The following is a 17,742-nucleotide window of genomic DNA, read 5'->3' on the forward strand; positions in this document are numbered from 1 at the left end:
TTTGTAAGTTTGGCTTTGGGTCACAGATCTTATGTCCAGGTTTATGGCCACACGGGGGGCACTTGTCACCTTTGAAATCTGCTTCGTCATGATAACTGCCATACTTGGTCACAATGAACCCTGTTGATGCAAGCCATACAATTCTGCTAATAGTGCCTTGGATGAAAATCTCTGGCCATTAAAGATGTTCTCAGGACAGGACAAGGACTACGACTACACAGATTCTTCCCCTTACCAGGAATTTACGTCAGTATCAACAAATACAATGCTTTTAACTAGAATAGTCATACTTTGTGGTTAACAGGTGGCACGGTGGTGTAGTGGTTAGCACTGTTGCCTCACAGCAAGAAAGTTCTGGGTTCAAGCCCAGTGGCTGGCGGGAGCCTTTCTGTGTGGAGTTTGCATGTTTTCCCCGTGTCCGTGTGGGTTTCCTCCGGGTGCTCCGGTTTCCCCCACAGTCCAAAGATATGCGGTTAGGTTAACATGGGGCAGCCTTGGGCTGAAGTGCACTTGAGCAAGGCACCTAATCCCCAACTGCCCCCCGGGTGCTGTAGCATAGCTGCCCACTGCTCTGGGTATGTGTGCATGTATGTGTTTGCTTCAGATGGGTTAAATGCAGATGACGAATTTCACTGTGCTTGAGCATGCATGTGACAAATAAAGGCTGCTTCTTCTTCTTTATGTTGGCCTGTACAACCAAAATATGAGACTGGGCAGCACATTGGAGACTCGCCTTGCTCACTCGGCTAGATAATTTAGAACTTGTCCATCTCTGCTTGGTCCGTGTAATTAGTCCTTTGGCAGTGTGAAAGCTAATAAGACCTGGCTTTATATCCAAATCATTAAGATGTAATTTGCTTCTGTATCAGCAGGGGGTTTTGGTCCGTATAGAAAAGAGCTAGTACCATTAATTATAAACACCGCTGGCTGATTAAGCCTTGTTTCTTTCTTTTAAAGCCCTAAAGCATTTTCTTCTCCTCAAGACAGGTATGATTGAGGACCTAATTGTAGAACTGCATGTTTTGGTTGAATCTTGTGAATGCAAATTGATGGGAATTTATTGGTATTTGGGAAAAGTTTTAAACTTAAGTTTGGGCGTAGGCCTTTCTAAGTTTCTGAGCCACATATTTTGATCCAATGGATCCAAATATCTGGGATTTGGGAAGTCCTCCTGGTTGTCATACAAGACGGGGACAGGGCAAGGTTTCAGGGGCAGTAGGGTGCATCAGTTGCCGCCTAAAAATGAAAAGTTCCTCCGATCATGATGCATTTTTGTTTTTATGTTCCTTTTGGTAAGAAAACACACTGGGTGAAATATTTTGACAAAATTCAAAAGTTTAATGGTGGCACCAGGAGCTCAAAGTTATGGAAAAAGCTGCTATTTTATGACTTTTATGACAAAATTTCGATCACTTTTCATGAAACATTATGGCACCTTATAGAGTATACCAAATATCTTAGATCCACATTTTTAGTACATATTCTAAATATATTATCAAGCACAGTTTGAGTTTTAGCTGTTCATTGAATCATTGTTCAACTGCTTTTAAACAATACAAATGTATTATGAATCACATTAATGCTTCTCAATCCCTTGCAAAGGTTCTTAACATGATCTCTGGCTCACAAGAAATCAATAAATGGAGTCCAACGTTGTGATTCAAACCTTACGCGAAAACATAAAATAAGCGTTTTTTGGCAAAAAATGAACCTCATGGTGCCACCATTAGACTTTTGAATATGGTCAAAAAATTTTACAGGATGTCTTTATTGGTGAAAAGGAACACCCAAACAAAAATGCATCAGATTTTATGAAAGTGAGGGCAACTGATGCACCCTAAGGGGCAGGGCTTGGAGAAGGTTCGCAGGAATAGGCTTTATGATTGTGATTCACTTTTTTCAACTTTTCCCCCCAGTTTCACCACTGATTGGTCGATATTGTGGCATGAAGATCCCTCCGGAAATCGTGTCCTCCACGGGTCTCCTGTCTCTCTCCTTTCACACCGACATGGCGGTGGCCAAAGATGGCTTCTCTGCACGCTACAACATGACTCGCAAAGATATTACTGACAGTAAGTGTGACGCTCGCATCATTTTCATTTATAGGGTCATTTATTATTTATAAACGCACTGTTTTAATAGAACTACCCATTGCATCTGAGAGTGTCTGAGGAGCACTGTGTATCATTTATCAGTTTCTTCTCTTTATTTGACCCTGTCAGCATTTTCTCTTTTTCCTGTTTCACTTAATGGCTGTGAAAGCAAATCTTCACTCATTTCCTCTCTCTCTTTCTCTGTTGCTATCTGTTGACACTGTCTCTTGGCTTCAGCAGTAACCCAAGCTTGTCCTTACCTTTCGTTCCAACTGTTGATGCTTTTTAATCTCTGCATGGCTCCCATCCTCATTATTCATTGCCTTTTTTGGGAGGAAAAAAAACCCTTTCCTTACATTTTTTTCTTGTCCGCAGGTTTCCACTGCAACAGTGTTTTTGGTATGGAGTCTGGAAAGATCTCAGATGAGCAGATTTCTGCTTCGTCCTCATTCTATGATGGACGTTGGCTTCCTCGCATGGCCCGTCTCAACAACGAGGATAATGCCTGGACACCTGCAGAGGACAGCAACAAGGAGTACATTCAGGTTACTATCACATAAACACCATTAAGCCTCTGCCATTCTCCCTGAGCCCTGTGTTTGTTGTCTCTGCCGGGAGTGGTGATGCGTGGAGAACTCCACAATAGCTCTAACCGCTGTGTGATGGATGAGGGCACTCTTTAAGAATACATGCTTAGCAATTTTCTCCAGCACCATCCATTTTAGATCCCTGCTTTCCCCTGTGCTTGGAATTTTTGCTGTTGTCCCCTCAGAAGAGCGATGATGGTGCCTGAACCTGGGAATCCTCATGTTTTGTTTTTGGTGGATCAGAATCACCTTGTGTGTCGGTTAATCTCCTGCAGGATCCTGAACAAAAAAAAAATCACTCATGGAAATGAAAAAAAAAAACCCTTTCAGCTCTTAAAATCAAATGAATGAAAGAAAGAAGCAAACAAAAACAAGAAAAGAAATGCATGTAAAAATAGAGCAAAACAAAGGAAGCAAAGCAAGCAAACCAAGACAAAAAGAAAGAGTGAGTTTTCTCTTTTTCACTGATGTTCTTTCTCTCAGGTGGACCTGCACTTCCTGAAGGTTCTAACAGGGATCGCCACACAGGGTGCTATCTCGAAGGAGACGCAGAAGTCCTACTACGTCACCACCTTCAAGCTGGAGGTCAGCACAAACGGAGAAGACTGGATGATGTATCGCCACGGCAAGAACCACAAGGTAAGCAAAGCAAAGAACCTTTTTATCTTTGCTCATGATTACAATGAGAGCTGGACAGCGAGAAAATCTAAAGCATGGATGCTTTACTGTTGAGAACTAAAGCTGAAAGAATGTTTATGGGTTTTATTAAAACCAGAGGGGTGACTTAAAGACTTGTCTATTGAGGGAAACAGCTTTCCAAGCTGTATGAATAAATATCATTGGTACTTTTATTTAATTACGAATTTACTGTAGAAGATTTTGAGGTTATTACAGTAAGTGAATAAAAGCTAAAAGCACCCCAGAGGAAGTAACTGTTCTGGATTTAATTGGCGCGGCCGTTGACGACTGAGCCGTAATGACCGCTGGGAGCAGTGAACTCAGTCCCAGGTGACCTCTGCATTGATCCATCGACAGAGAAAGTGACATGGGAACAGGCTGAGGGATGGTTATCTGGCAACCTGGGAACAATAGGATCCTTTGTGCCCCATTATCTCTAAAGGCCATTTGTCACGCCTGTGCACTAACGTCCATAAAAACACACCTGCATGACCGGTCACACACGTGCACCTGGGTTTGTAGGGACCCCAAGCATGAGAGAGGGTTTTTCTGTGGTTTGTGCAAGTCTGTCTTTGTTAGCGTTGAAATGCTGGCTATGAATCATAAACATTTTAATTTATTAAGTTGTTCCTGGTGGAAAGCTTAACTGTGCTGTATTTTGCTCAAGCAAGCAAGATGATACCATCTTTTACATTTTTACACATCTGGAATCAAACCCCAGAGGTACCCAATAACGCCTACACTAGCCTTCTGACTGAGAGAAGCTTCTGCACTAGGTTTGCCTTAGCTGATCTTCACTCTCAACAAAGCCTTATACCATTCTCCTAGGGCTGGCCAGTATGACATATCATATCATACATCATGGTTCTCAAAGGCAATTCTACGCCACATGATATCACGGGCGATTGCTCTAATGGTGATGATACACGGGGCAACTTTTTGGGCAATGTTGCCGAGCAATGTTGCTGGCAACGGGCAACTAGGTGAGACACAGGGCAACTTTTCAGGGCAACTAACAATGGGCAACAACAGTTAGCAACGGCAGTTTACAGTTAGCTAAAAAAAATCGATGTCTTAATTTTTGCTGTGACCATTTAATCAAGCTGTCTGTTGTTTTTTAGAGCTTTGGTGAGGTAAATTCCTCCATATAGAATATTAAAATAACAACTTACCGGCGTAAAAACAGATGAGGAGTCTCTCCATCTCTTCGCTCCACTGACACTGAGCGGCCGCCATATTTGTTTGAAATTTCTGATCCGAACCTCACCGGAGGTCACATGACTCGATACTCGCATTCTGATTGGCTTATCTCAAAAAGTTGCCAGAGATTATCAAAACCATTCAGAAAGAAACAATGTTGCCCAATCTCAATAGAAAAGAGTCAAAATGCAATTGCCCAGCAACATTGCTCGGCAACATTGCCCAAAAAGTTGCCCCGTGTATCATCACCATAAGACAACGAGGGAGGCTCAGCCTCCTCTAAAAATGACGAACATTGTGTAGGATGAATTGCGCTAGACTTATGTTATAGCCAACCTTATAACATTGCTATTTCAGATCCAGAATCATAGGAATATATGTGCTCAACCCAACTACAGTGCGAAATCATTCCGTTATAACTTTCCCCAGTTCGCCTAATGTGTGCGTGAGTTTTTCCCCCTCGACACCGCGATGCAGCCCAGCCTCAGTGCACTTCAATGGCATTGGGAGCTATGCGCTTTTCATTCTCAAAATGCAAGACGGTTATTGGACAAATACTGCAAAAACGCCCGCCCACGGAGTCTCATGGACTCCCAGCCTCAGTGGACTTCAATGGCATTCGGGAGCTATGCGCTTTTCAATCTCAAAATGCAAGACGGTTATTGGACAAATACTGCGAAAACGCCCACCCCACGGACTCCGAGCCTCACAGTGGGAGGGACATGGCAGTTTCCGCGAGGAGACTGGTGATTGGTGAAAGCGGCCGGATATTTTCTTTGATTGACAGCTCGTTTCAAATATAGACAGGCAGCGGTGAATCTCAGTTCAGTCCCATGCGGATTCGCTAGTGCTGTGGTGTATTGTAAGAGATCAGCTTACATTTCGATTTCATTCATTACATACGGTTTCTACCAGCTTTTTTAGTTTGTATATATTTTCATTGTAAATAAAGTATAAATATAGTGTTGTCAAGTTTGCTATCTTAGTTCCAGAAATTGCGTTTATTTGAGTGACTGAACTTGAACTTGAGGGGGCTAGTCAGCTAGCAAGAAAGCTGCGCACGGATGCCAAGCATTGCTGATTTAATTTTGGCGAAGCCATTTGCCAGTCTTCCTTTTGAGGAAAAAATTAAAATTAAAGAGCAGGGTAGACCAACGCCTCAAATTGACTTGGTGAAAAAGGTAGGGAATAATACTCGTTCCTTTCAGCTCTCCTGGTACGAGAAAGTGAATTGGCTAACAGCAAGTGACCCACATCAACAACAGTAAATAGGCTACTTTAGTAATATGTCATGGATGGACCAAAAATATAGAATCTATTTAAAATGTTTATGCTGAGTATATTGTATTGGAATATATATTTTTCTGGATATGAATTAAACACAGCTACAATTTGGAAAACATTTTTAAACAAAAACACAGCCAAGAACATTTCACACTACAGACCTGGATTAAAAGTGAAGGGTTATCAAAATTGTCAATAAAACATTTCTCAGTCAAAATAAGTAAAATATAGGCAAAGTGTCATTGAATGAAATGTGTGGCACCCAGCTCTATGTTTGGCTCCCCAAGGTCAGTGCTTGTGCCTATTCCAGAACACTCTGCTGTTACTGCTGAGGTTCCTGACAAAGAGCTGCTTTCAATAATGATCAATTTTTAAACAACATGCCACAATTTTAAAATATAAAATGTTAAAATATACCCCTCCCCCCAACACCACCATCATGTATATTGGACAGTAGGCTAATGGGCCAAAAGAACCTGTTATTTCACAGTTTGTGACGCTGCCAACAATCAGCCAGATCAGAGGCAAGAGTATGGGCAAAATTGATGTGTTTTTTCTTTTAAAATCTGGAAATATCGTAACCGACCAGCCTCCCCTGTTTGAAAGACTACCAGCCGCCACTGCATGATATGCATCACAATAGCATCTAGCATCCTTTAAAAATGGCTAAAAATGCAGACTGAGAAGCAGGAGGCTAGCGTAACATATCGCCGCATGAAGAGTCCTAGCTGTTATTGTATCAATCACCAGTTTGGCTTCTGCACTCATTCAGCAGTGCATAGCAGAGCACTTGATCCAGCACATCCTATTACTGTATATCTTGTCACGTGGGGACTGTTAATTGCATGCACAATATTTATGTATGGCCTCAAATGGCATTTCATTTCGCAAGCATATATTTACAGCCTCAAATAAGAATTTCATTGAAGACATGAAGAGAGCAGGACCATCAAGTGATCCGAAAGCTGCAGCACTTTCGGATTCAAAACTGTCAAGGAGATACCTCAAGTCCGTATCCTCAGCCCTCTTTTATTCCTGAATTTTCCTGCCCAAGTTACAAAAGACATTCAACTTTTCCCAAATGGGAAATTCTCAGGACAGGCACAATGCAAGGGAGCAATCGTCGACTTCCTTTTACAGCCAAGCAGATGATTGGACTTGCAAGAGCCAATGAATTGATTGCACCTACGAGCTCTCACATTCACATATATGTGAGCTAGCGTAAACATGCATCAGTCATGAGTGATTGTTTAATGCATGCAAGTGTATCTACAGAAAGGTCATGAATAACTCGCTGAAATCAATCGTGGACGTATACATGGGCGGGTAAAAGACTCTCGTTTAGAAACGGAGGAAATCTCACAGGAACTCGGCTGTTTATTATCGAAAATGCCTCTAAATCCATCTTACAAGGCACGCAATTTATCTGTCACATGCTCCAGGCTGGAGAAGGAAACAGCACACAAAGCAATTTCATCTCTCTCCTCGGCTGCTGTGCCAGAGAGCGGAAGTGTGAAGGCGGAGTAATGGAGAGAGTTATTGTCATTTTTTACACTTGGTGACACAAAGCTCGAAGAGGAACGCAGGTCTGTACTGAGGATCTGAATATATGAGATATATGTGCGTGTGTGTGGGTGGGTGTGTACACATTTGCTCTCTCTCTCTCACACACGCGCGCACACACACACACAGACCCAATTTCTCATCTGCATGGCTCTGGCAAGCGGCCAAATAAAACCAGCTCGACATCTTCATCCGAGCGAAGATGGAAGCATGGAGGAAAAGAGAGAATGGGGATGAAAAGAAAGTCAGTCCAAGATAATGTCTTGACCAGACCAGGCTTGTAGCTTTCTGTATTTCCCTCTGGAGTCATTAAACGTAGTGAAGGACTTCGGAGAAAGAATGAGCATAAACTCGGACCATCTGCACCAACCCTCATTTGTTTTCTTCCTCTTTTTTCTGCTCCCAACACAATACTCTTTCAAGAAAAATTATCATCTTTTGGTAAAACTATTACTCGGTTTATTGACTCATCTTGTACTAGTCTTGTGCTCATCCAATCAAATGCTCTCTAGAACAGGGCTTTTCAAAGTGTGGGGCGCGCCTCCCCTGGGGGGCGCCAGAGTTCTTCGGGGGGGGGCGCAACATGAGGAAACATGAACCAGAATAAGTTACTATTGCGGACATTTAGCGAACTTCAGCTAGCCTTTGCCAGAGACAAAATGGATCGATTTTTAGTACCTAAAGCTACAGTGAGTGAGGACACAGAGTCTGGGCCAAGCAAAAAACCAGACCCTCCAGGATTTCGCGATGTTGCGATTTGCAACTTCGATGCAAATTCAACCAATCCCCGCGAATTCAGGGCGGTGTTGCAATTATATCCAATCACCGCAACCTTCCCGCAAATTTGACCAATCGTTGGCGTCGTCTTGAGGTGACGTCGACAAACTACCTTCCGCCTTACTTCTGTGTATACGTTCAAGAGAAGCAGCATGTGCGCAGTGTTGCCAGATTGGGCGGTTTTAAGTGCATTTTGGCTGTTTTTGAACATATTTTGGACTGGAAAACGTCAGCAGTATCTGGCAACACTGCATGATGTGCGAGTCAGTGTTTATATAGGCTTAAATTCTGTTACTGAAAGTGTGTTATGTTTACAGTGAAGGACTGTGTGCACTTTACATTATTTTTTACTTAATACAAGAAATTAATGGATGCCAACATTTTTGCCAAAATGGTATTTTATTTTCCATTGTTTAGGCAGCTTCAGCATCATACTGTGAGATTCTGTTCAAATTGTTTTTTTTTCTATGAAGCCTGAGCCATTTATTTTATTAGTATATATATTAATTGTTTAATTTAGTCTTCAGGAGAAACTGCCTGCACACAGTACTAGTATTAATAGTTTTTTTCTTACATGAAAGCTGAGGCATTTATATTATATTTTAAGGTAACTTCATGTTGTGCTGTGAGGTTCTCTGCACTTTAACTTTTGAACCAACAGGAGCATTTGGATAAGTAAAGCCTATTTTTCTGCATTTTTGTAGTCCTGGTAATCTTTTATATTGGTAAAGTTGTTTATAGGACCATTTCTCAGTGTCTTTGTTTTTTTTAATCAATAGTTTTTCAGTAATAACTTAATATTTAACATATCACTCAATTTTAATCACAAAAAGAGAAAATCGCAACAATTTCTCGCAACTTTCACTTCCTCCTGCAATGTAATCGCAACAAAAACCTAAAAAACACCGCAACTTTCATCGCAATTTTTTGGAAAACCCCGCAACATCAGACATTTTAGCCCGCAACAATCACAAAAAAGGCCCGCGGAATCCTGGGGGGACTGAAAAAAGAAGGAAGCATGACCACGATTATTTAAAGTTTGGATTTTCATGGACTGGATCTGAAGATGCTCCACTGCCACAGTGTGTTGTCTGCCAAGAGGTGCTAGCTAACGATGCTATGAGATGTTTAAAATGTGTAAAACAAGATGTTTTAAAAAGAAAAGCACAGATGTTTAAAATGTGTAAAAGAAAAAAATAAAAATGTGTACAACAACCATTTTTTTAAAAATACGAATGGAACATTAAGTATAGCAACAACAAAAATTGTGAGGGGGGGGGCGCTGTTGTTTATTTGTTCTCTGAGGGGGGGCTGACTCTCCCACACTTTGAAAACCCCTGCTCTAGAATGTATGCCCCCCCCCACTGTGCAGTAAACATGCTTCATCTGGGTCTTGAAGTCATACGGAATCAAAGCACGATGCTGGGTGCTCGTAAATCAGATTTCGTGTCCCGGTTATTCGTTTTTATTTGTAGCTACCAAGCAGTAATGACGTTGAGTTTTGTCGAGGATGCAAACATGATGAGCTACATGATTACATTCCAATCTTCGCCTGTATTTATGCACTTACCTACGGTACCTTACTAGCTTGCCATACATTATACTAGCTACCACGTTTAAGCCTAGGAATCAAAATCGCAATAGCTAGCACATCTTTAACTTGTCTCGTGGACTTGCTAATGAAATTTATATTGTTTGTCCACTTCTGTAACATCTGACCAGGGTCAGGTGATATGACAATAATATTGGTATTGTGATAAATTATGTTGCAGTGCATAAAAAAGACAAAAAATTCAGAAAATATGCATTCAACCACTCAAAAAAAATGGATCAAACCAACTTGGTTAACAACGCACCATTTGACACTGTTCCTTTGTTACTCTGAAATAGCTAACACGATTGGCTTTTTTTCATACAGAATTAGCCATTATACAGAATGTGGTTAACTAACATCCATGCTAGACTTTTTCATCATTAATAATTTACTTCTTTCAGTTTACCATTTGTATAATAGTGTCCTACTTTTGCTCATCAATATCACAAAATAGATAAAAACTAGCCTGGCACTTGGAGATCACAGACCTCCACCAAGGCCAAATGCTGTATCTTGGTACATTAATGAAACTGGGTTGTTGGTTGGCACATGTTTCACCCTTTCACCAAGTTTCATGGAAATCGGACTGAAATCGCACTGAAAACGCAACCTCGATGGCGGAGGTAATAAAGAGAACTGGCGTTTCTTCTTCTCATGATCTTTTCACTTCAGATGATGCAATGTGTAGAATATTCAAATATTTTATAGGGATGAACATGTTCAGGTAACAGGGTTGAACTTAGTGTTGGAGAATTCGAGACCAGTCTCAAGACCACTTTTTGAAGATCTCCGTCTTGTCTTGCAATTGACCGCATTTTTACTCGGTCTTGTCTCAAACCTAGAGGACTCAGGATTTTGTTTCAAGACCACGACTGTGGGGATTTCACTAAATTGCCTGTGCAGTGTCTGATTTATTTGTTAGCATCGTTACTGTGATTGGATGTAAAATTTTCTGCTTCAAATACGACCAATAACGTGACTCATTGCTAATTTGAATTTTTTCTTCCCGTTAACGGTTTCCACCCCTCCCCCATCACCTTCACACACACTGGTCTGGTTCTGGTCTTGACTCAGTCTCATTCTGCCTTGGTCTTGGGCTTGATTTGATCTCAACCCCTCAAAGTCTTGGTCTCGATACACTCTGGTCTTGGTCCTGACTTGGTCTCAGTTTTGGTGGTCTTGACTACAACACTGTTTGAACTAAAACAGACATAATGGATGACATGAGCATATTTTAATAATACTACGTATTTTAACTAATATACTGTATTTGTGTAGTTGTAAAGAGCTCAAACTGTCAAAATGCATCTCATTTTGATATAAAACTCTTTCTTGTATTTGACTCCCAAACTTCAAGTCTTGTTTATGCATCTATTTAACCTTTGACTGCAGCAATCAGGCCTACTGGTGCAGGTCAAAGACCATGACAGCGGTATTACTGGAATCTGGGTGCTTCAGGAGAAGTAAAGGAGAGCACAATAGCTTTTAGTAATCAGAGTCTTCTAGACTTAAAGCTAGACATCCTTTCGATTTCATAAAATTGGTGAAATTTAGTTCCGTATGACATTTGGTCATTGTGATATATGTTTATTTCTGTAATATATGTTTATTTCTGTAATATCTCACAAAATATCAGGCCATTCTGTGGCTGGGAAGTTATTTAATTTGAGGGGATTCCTGAGCAAATAATGTGCATGAAATCGCTCGCTTCACGCAGTCAAGCAGACAGAGGAAGTCTGTGTGTACATGCGCAGGTTTACGTTGACCGTGCACTGACAGTTACATCATTCTGTCGCTAAGGCTGCTGGGCCATAGAAGGTTCACGCTGCACGCTGCACGCTACACGTTCACGTGAAGAACCGGACCCTGGGCCATTAAACTTCATGCTTGGATGTTCATGTGTTGCGTCTGTTCTACTTTGACCGAGTAACCAACAATATGGACTCTTCGGATGACGACGATTGCCTCATTCTGCTTTTACTGAGACAGAGGAAGAGAAAAAGGAACAGAATTTGGAGCCGAGAACACTTCCTTCTGAGAGAAACCCGTGGTGAATTTCACCGAACATTCTATAATCTGCTTGACAATCCCGATGAAGAACTATTTTTCAATTATACCATTCAATTATATTTTTTCTGAAGTTTTCCCCTGAAAGCATAGCGTTATCTCCCTAGACCCGTTCTGATTGGCTGGCGCGGCGGTGACCGCATGCATTGACTGGAATTTCCGTCTTCACGCCTAGAAAAAAGTGTGCATGTTCATTTCACGCTTCACGCGTGAAGTGTGCAGCGTGCAGCGTGCAACGTGAACGCCGTTCTATGGCCCAGAGCAAGTCATGCTACGTTTGTCCACTTTTCTTTACACGCGTGTAGCGTGCAGCGTGCAGCATGCAGCGTGCAGCGTGAACCTTCTATGGCCCAGCAGCCTAAACGAACAGCTGATCACACATTTCCTTTCCTTCACAAAATAATGTCTTGTCTTCTCACTTTCTGTTACTGTAGTCGCTCTTTCATGTTTCATTCGCGCACTCACGTCCTCCATTTTTCTCTCCTGTTTCAGATTTGTATCCCACAATGCCGTGTGCGAACAGGGAAAGCCCACCACGTGATGCATGACGTAGTATCTTGAATTGCGTCATGGTGAAGCAAGAAAAAATAGCAGAGAATTTAGGGCCACATGGCCCTAAATTCATTAATTGTTCTATTTTAAAAAACCCAAAAACCTAATAATATTGGAAGCCTGTGATTCGAATTCAGTAGCTTTCAGTCCACTGAACAAAAATAATTCAGTGTCAGGTAAAATTCTTTTTATGACCTCAACTTGAAAAATCCAGAAGGCAGTCTACCTTTAAACTGGACTGTGTTTCATTTGCATTTTCCCAAACCATCAGCCCTAACAGTGAGATAACGGTGTGTTTTATTTACTTATTTATTTTCTTACTAATGCTAAGCTACAACTAAATCAAAACATCTAAACACCTAAACCTTTCTGGTCTGTTTTTTTCCCTTCAAGTGGAGACCAGTTAAATGTCCCCACAAGGTCAAACATGCTTCTACAGATCAGCTTTCAATTTGTTTGCTTTTATTTTGACTATTATGCATAATAACAATACTTATTTTTTTCACAGTCCAAATCCTGTGCTCTGATTGGCTGGTGAGTGGGTCCGTATCCTATGGTACGGACCCCGGTTACGGACCTCTGGCGACTCGCTCATTCACAACAACAACAAACATAGTAGCATTTTTTGTCAACATTTATCTTTTTTATAAGATTTATTTATAAGATTATCAAAAATCTTACAAATTTTTGCCAGCATTTCTCAGGAGAATAGCATTAATTTTACAGCATGGATAGCGATAACGACAGTGTTCACAGCGAAAGCGAGTTTTACTCCCCTGAGGAAGAAGAAATAAAAGAAAACATTTCAGGAGAAAGCTAAAAACCTGTAACTTACTAACTCAGAGTAAAAACATGGCTGAATCCTGAATGATTCCTATTTGTATAAATAGGGGACTACATAGGCAGCAAAATGTAGGGTTTTTTTCCTGCCATGGAAGTGCACTTGTATACCGAGGAGGAAGCCATTTGCATTACAGCCGTCAATGAGGATTCAAAATGGCAGCTCGGCTTGGTTTTTCCTTTCGGGCGCTCTCGTTTTCTGTTAGGATTTGGTAAAGAAAAAATTTATATATTATTTACCAGCTTAAGGCCGGTCTGTATGGTGAAATACCGTGACCTCGGCCTTGAATACTGACCTTGGCCAGTACTTTCAAGACCTTGGTCACGGTATTTCACGATACGGACCTCCCAGCTGGTAAATAACATATATATATATATACCCTTATTTCATGACTCCACACTTTCATGTTAATAATGTTCGTATTTATTTCGTGTTTATATTAAAGATGTGGATTATGTGACCCTTCAACCTTCATCATTTCCTCATTCAGGAAAGTTCAGACTAAGATTTATTATCTGTTCAATTAAACAGCCTGGAGTTTTACTTCTTCATGGGGACTTTTCCTCTCATCAGTTTTCGCTTCCCCCTATTCTGCAGTCTTATCTTGCGCTTATCATTTTTCATGGTGAAAGTATGACAGAGATAAAGTGAAATTTATGTTGTGGTAAATGCTGTATTCCTTGCTGGATTTCTGTCATCTTCCATTAAAACCCTGAAGGGGGTACAGTATACAGAAACATCCAAATCATGTTCCAGAACCTGACTAGTCAGACCGGATGTTACATCAGGATATTACATTACAGGCATTTAGCGGATGCTCTTATCCAGAGTGACGTACAACATACCCAGAGAAGCCTGAGGAGCAGTTGGGGGTTAAGTGCCTTGCTCAAGGGCACTTCAGCCATTCCTGCTGGTCCAGGGACTCAAACCAGCAACCTTCTAGTCCCAAAGCTGCTTCTCTAACCATTAGGCCATGGCTTCCGCATAACGTGTCCATAAATGCTTTTATTCCTCATGAATAAGAAGACGATAAGACATTGAGTATATCAAGTTTATTTAGTAAAATTGAGCTGATTGGACGAGTAACTTTCAGCTAAAGCTTTTTTTTTTTGTCCGTTACAGATATTCCATGCTAACACAGACCCAACGGAAGTGGTGCTGAACCGCATTCCTCAGCCCACCCTGGCCCGCTTCGTCCGCATCAGACCCCAGACCTGGAAGAATGGAATCGCTTTGCGCTTTGAGCTCTATGGCTGCCAGATCACAGGTGTGCATGTGTGTGTGTTCATGTATTTGACCACGAGTCTAAATCTGTGAATTTCTAAAACCCTAAAAGCGCTTTCACATATGCAGTGTTGCGGGTGTTTGAACAGAAGGCAGGTTTCTGTCCGAGAGCATCCAAGCAAGGTGGTCTCGGTCCCCTTCCAAGTGAATTTTAATGGGAAAACTATTTGACTCTGAATTGACTCACCTCCTGCAAAAAATTGATTCAGTTCTGACTCATTTTTCACTTGAGTATACTTGGAAGCGATTCGAATTTGAACTGACTAATATCACGCAATGAGTCGATTTAAAGTCGAATCACTTTTTCAATAAAGTTCACTTCCTGCAATGAGTCGATTCAGAGTTTAACCTCTTTTTAACTCCAGTCTACTTGGATGCGATTCCATACTGAATCGACTCACTTCCTGCAGTGAGCCAGTTCAGAGTCAAAATCGCTTTTACAAATGAGTTCACTAGAATTCACTGCTTGTCTGAACAAGGTGATCTTGCTTTGCTTCCAACTGAATTCTCGTGATTTGACTTTGAATCAACTCCCTTCCTGCAATAAGTTGATTCAATTTCATGTCACTTTTCCACTAGAGTTTACCTGGAAGCTATTAGATTTTGAATTGACTCAGTGAGTCGATTCAGAGTCAAATCTCTTAACTTCAATTTACTTGGATGCAGTTGCTGGGTTTCATGTGACGTCACATCTGCTTCATTAGTTATTCAGAACTTTAGCTGGTGGTTTATGGAATCAATTTTGTGCCAAAATGTTCATACAATACTTTTGAAATATCAAACAAAAACGACAAATCAAAATACAAAAAAAAAAAGTCAATTTTTTTAGACTGGCAAACAAATTATTCGTGTAATCGTGCAAAATATCAGTCTATTACTTTTCAGAAACCTTTTATTTTTGTTCCGCGTCTTTCTCAGTTTTGTTTGACGTAATTTATTTTGGTTGCAATTCCAGCTTTCTCGTTTGCGCTCCCTGACTTTTTGCTTGCAGTTTTGGCACAAACTTCACGTGTGGGTGGGCTGTCCAGGAATGCATTCCCATTGGCTAACTTGTGTTTGACTGACAGCTACGCTCAGCGATTCCCCCGGAGGCTGTTGCGGCCATTTCCTACTCGGATTCTGGCGGACTGTTTGATGAGTGACCGATCCATTGACGGTAAACAAGGATGGAGTGGACTTCAGTGGCGACTATGATATTGAATTAATTCAACAAAGTGTAAGTGCGGGACATATGTGCTGTATGTGTTGCAGTAGTGCACATTATGCAGGTGTTTCGTGGCAAGTCAAATGTTAGACTTAGCTCCACTACCCAATATAACAGCTGTCTTGCTAACGTTGCGTAATGTGTACTACTGCAACACACACAACACATTTGTCCCGTACTTACACTTTGTTGAATTAATTCAATATCATAGTCGCCACTGAAGTCCACTCGATCCTTGTTTACCGTCAATGGATCGGTCACTCGTCAAACAGTCCGCCAGACTCCGAGTAGGAAATGGCCGCAACAGCCTCCGGGGGAATCGCTGAGCGTAGCTGTCAGTCAAACACAAGTTAGCCAATGGGAATGCATTCCTGGACAGCCCGCTCACACGTGAAGTTTGTGCCAAAACTGCGAGCAAAAAGTCAGGGAGCGCAAACGAGAAAGCTGGAATCGCAACCAAAATAAATCACGTCAAACAAAACTGAGAAAGACGCGGAACAAAAATAAAAGGTTTCTGAAGAGTAATAGACTGAGATTTTGCACGATTACACGAATAATTTGTTTGCCAGTCTAAAAAAATTGACTTTTTTTTTGTATTTTGATTTGTCGTTTTTGTTTGATATTTCAAAAGTATTGTATGAACATTTTGGCACAAAATTGATTCCATAGTGGTTTACCAGAGCTCAGTTGACAAAGCGTTTGTACAGAGAAGGTACATTGCTCACATGAAAAATACCTTACGCTTGCGTTGTTTTAGGTTGTTTGAATTGATCAAACCGTGAAATTGATAAAAGTTTCTTCAGCGTTCCTCATGACCTAATAAAAAAGGGTGAATAAACACAGGATTTCACAAAAAGACGTCGAGAAAGGTGGCTTTTGAACCTCTCACTGAAATCGAAGGGAGCCGAGTCGAAGCATGCAGTGATCACTTGGTGGAAGGTTTGTATCTCCCTCTCAGCTCTGTCCTCAGTGTTTTCCAAGTACTTTTCTTGCTATGTGTCATTATTTTTATGGTACTTTTTTTAGTCACGAAGCGCTAAAGTCCCCAGCTGTTTCTTTGTTTATTCCTCACTCCTCACAAAGTCGATATGCATGAAGGTCATGACAAAATTCTTCCCCAGCCATACAGCTACAATGCGCCGTGATCACTTCTTCTCCGTCTTGTTTAACTAAGATCCAGGTCTTTAAAGGGGTTTCTGATGATCTTTGTGAATGATTTAGCTGAGAGATAAGAGCCAACACATGTGAGAATCAAGTGAACTGTTGTTTGTTTACACTTCAACTTGCAGCGCTTCATTGTAAAGACGCGAACGAAAAGCTTAAAAACAGCATACTTACACGGGCAAAAACAATACAGGATTCATTCGGCAGCGACCTGATACGGAGGTCCTTTACCCAGCCATGTACAAAGAAATTGTAAGCCTTCATACTCTTCCACGCTTTCATCTGTTTTGCGGTGTAGAAGGACGTCTGCAACACCAGATAGTTCGAGATGTCGGGGAACTCGACTGAAGGGTCGTTTTCGAGATCGTATGACAAATCCTTTTTTGCCAGACTGTAGGGGTCGATTCCATTACACATAGCGATCTTCTGAATATATCTAAAGCCAGGAGTGGCTTCTAGATTACGAGCATACTCTGATAAATTATCGCTAATTGTTTGCACTACGGCAGCCGTTTAGACCACCAGCTCTTTCACTTCCGGTAAAACCACTAAAAAAAGTCACGTGACTGAAACTCAACAATTCCACACTGAATCAATTAACTTCCTGTAGTGAGTCAGTTCAGAGTCAAAATTGCTTTTTCAGGAGAGTTCACTTGAATCACTAGAATTCACTTGGAAACAAACCAAGACTGTTCTGGAGATTTGGAGGAAAACGAACCGGTCACTGTGGCACACAAAACATTTAAAACTCATTTATAAAATTATACAATTGTTTATTGAGCGCTGGCTCTGTGTTCTCCGAGCTGGGGTGATTGTGATTTCCACATGCCAACAGTAACAAATAAAATTCATTC

The 17,742-nt window shown here is 41.2% G+C and overlaps 1 protein-coding gene across 2 annotated transcripts in view; it reads left to right on the plus strand.

Annotated features, from left to right (window-relative positions):
• Positions 1–17,742, plus strand: part of nrp2a (neuropilin 2a) — a 122,882-nt gene that overhangs the window by 52,944 nt on the left and 52,196 nt on the right. For both annotated transcript variants that reach the window (XM_060898497.1, XM_060898498.1), the window contains exons 5-8: positions 1,917–2,072; positions 2,469–2,638; positions 3,164–3,319; positions 14,359–14,503. In XM_060898497.1, the coding sequence (XP_060754480.1) occupies positions 1,917–2,072; positions 2,469–2,638; positions 3,164–3,319; positions 14,359–14,503 (627 nt within the window). The remainder of the gene's footprint in view (positions 1–1,916; positions 2,073–2,468; positions 2,639–3,163; positions 3,320–14,358; positions 14,504–17,742) is intronic.

Source organism: Neoarius graeffei, chromosome 18 (assembly GCF_027579695.1).
Source record: "Neoarius graeffei isolate fNeoGra1 chromosome 18, fNeoGra1.pri, whole genome shotgun sequence".
Classification (NCBI taxonomy): domain Eukaryota; kingdom Metazoa; phylum Chordata; class Actinopteri; order Siluriformes; family Ariidae; genus Neoarius; species Neoarius graeffei.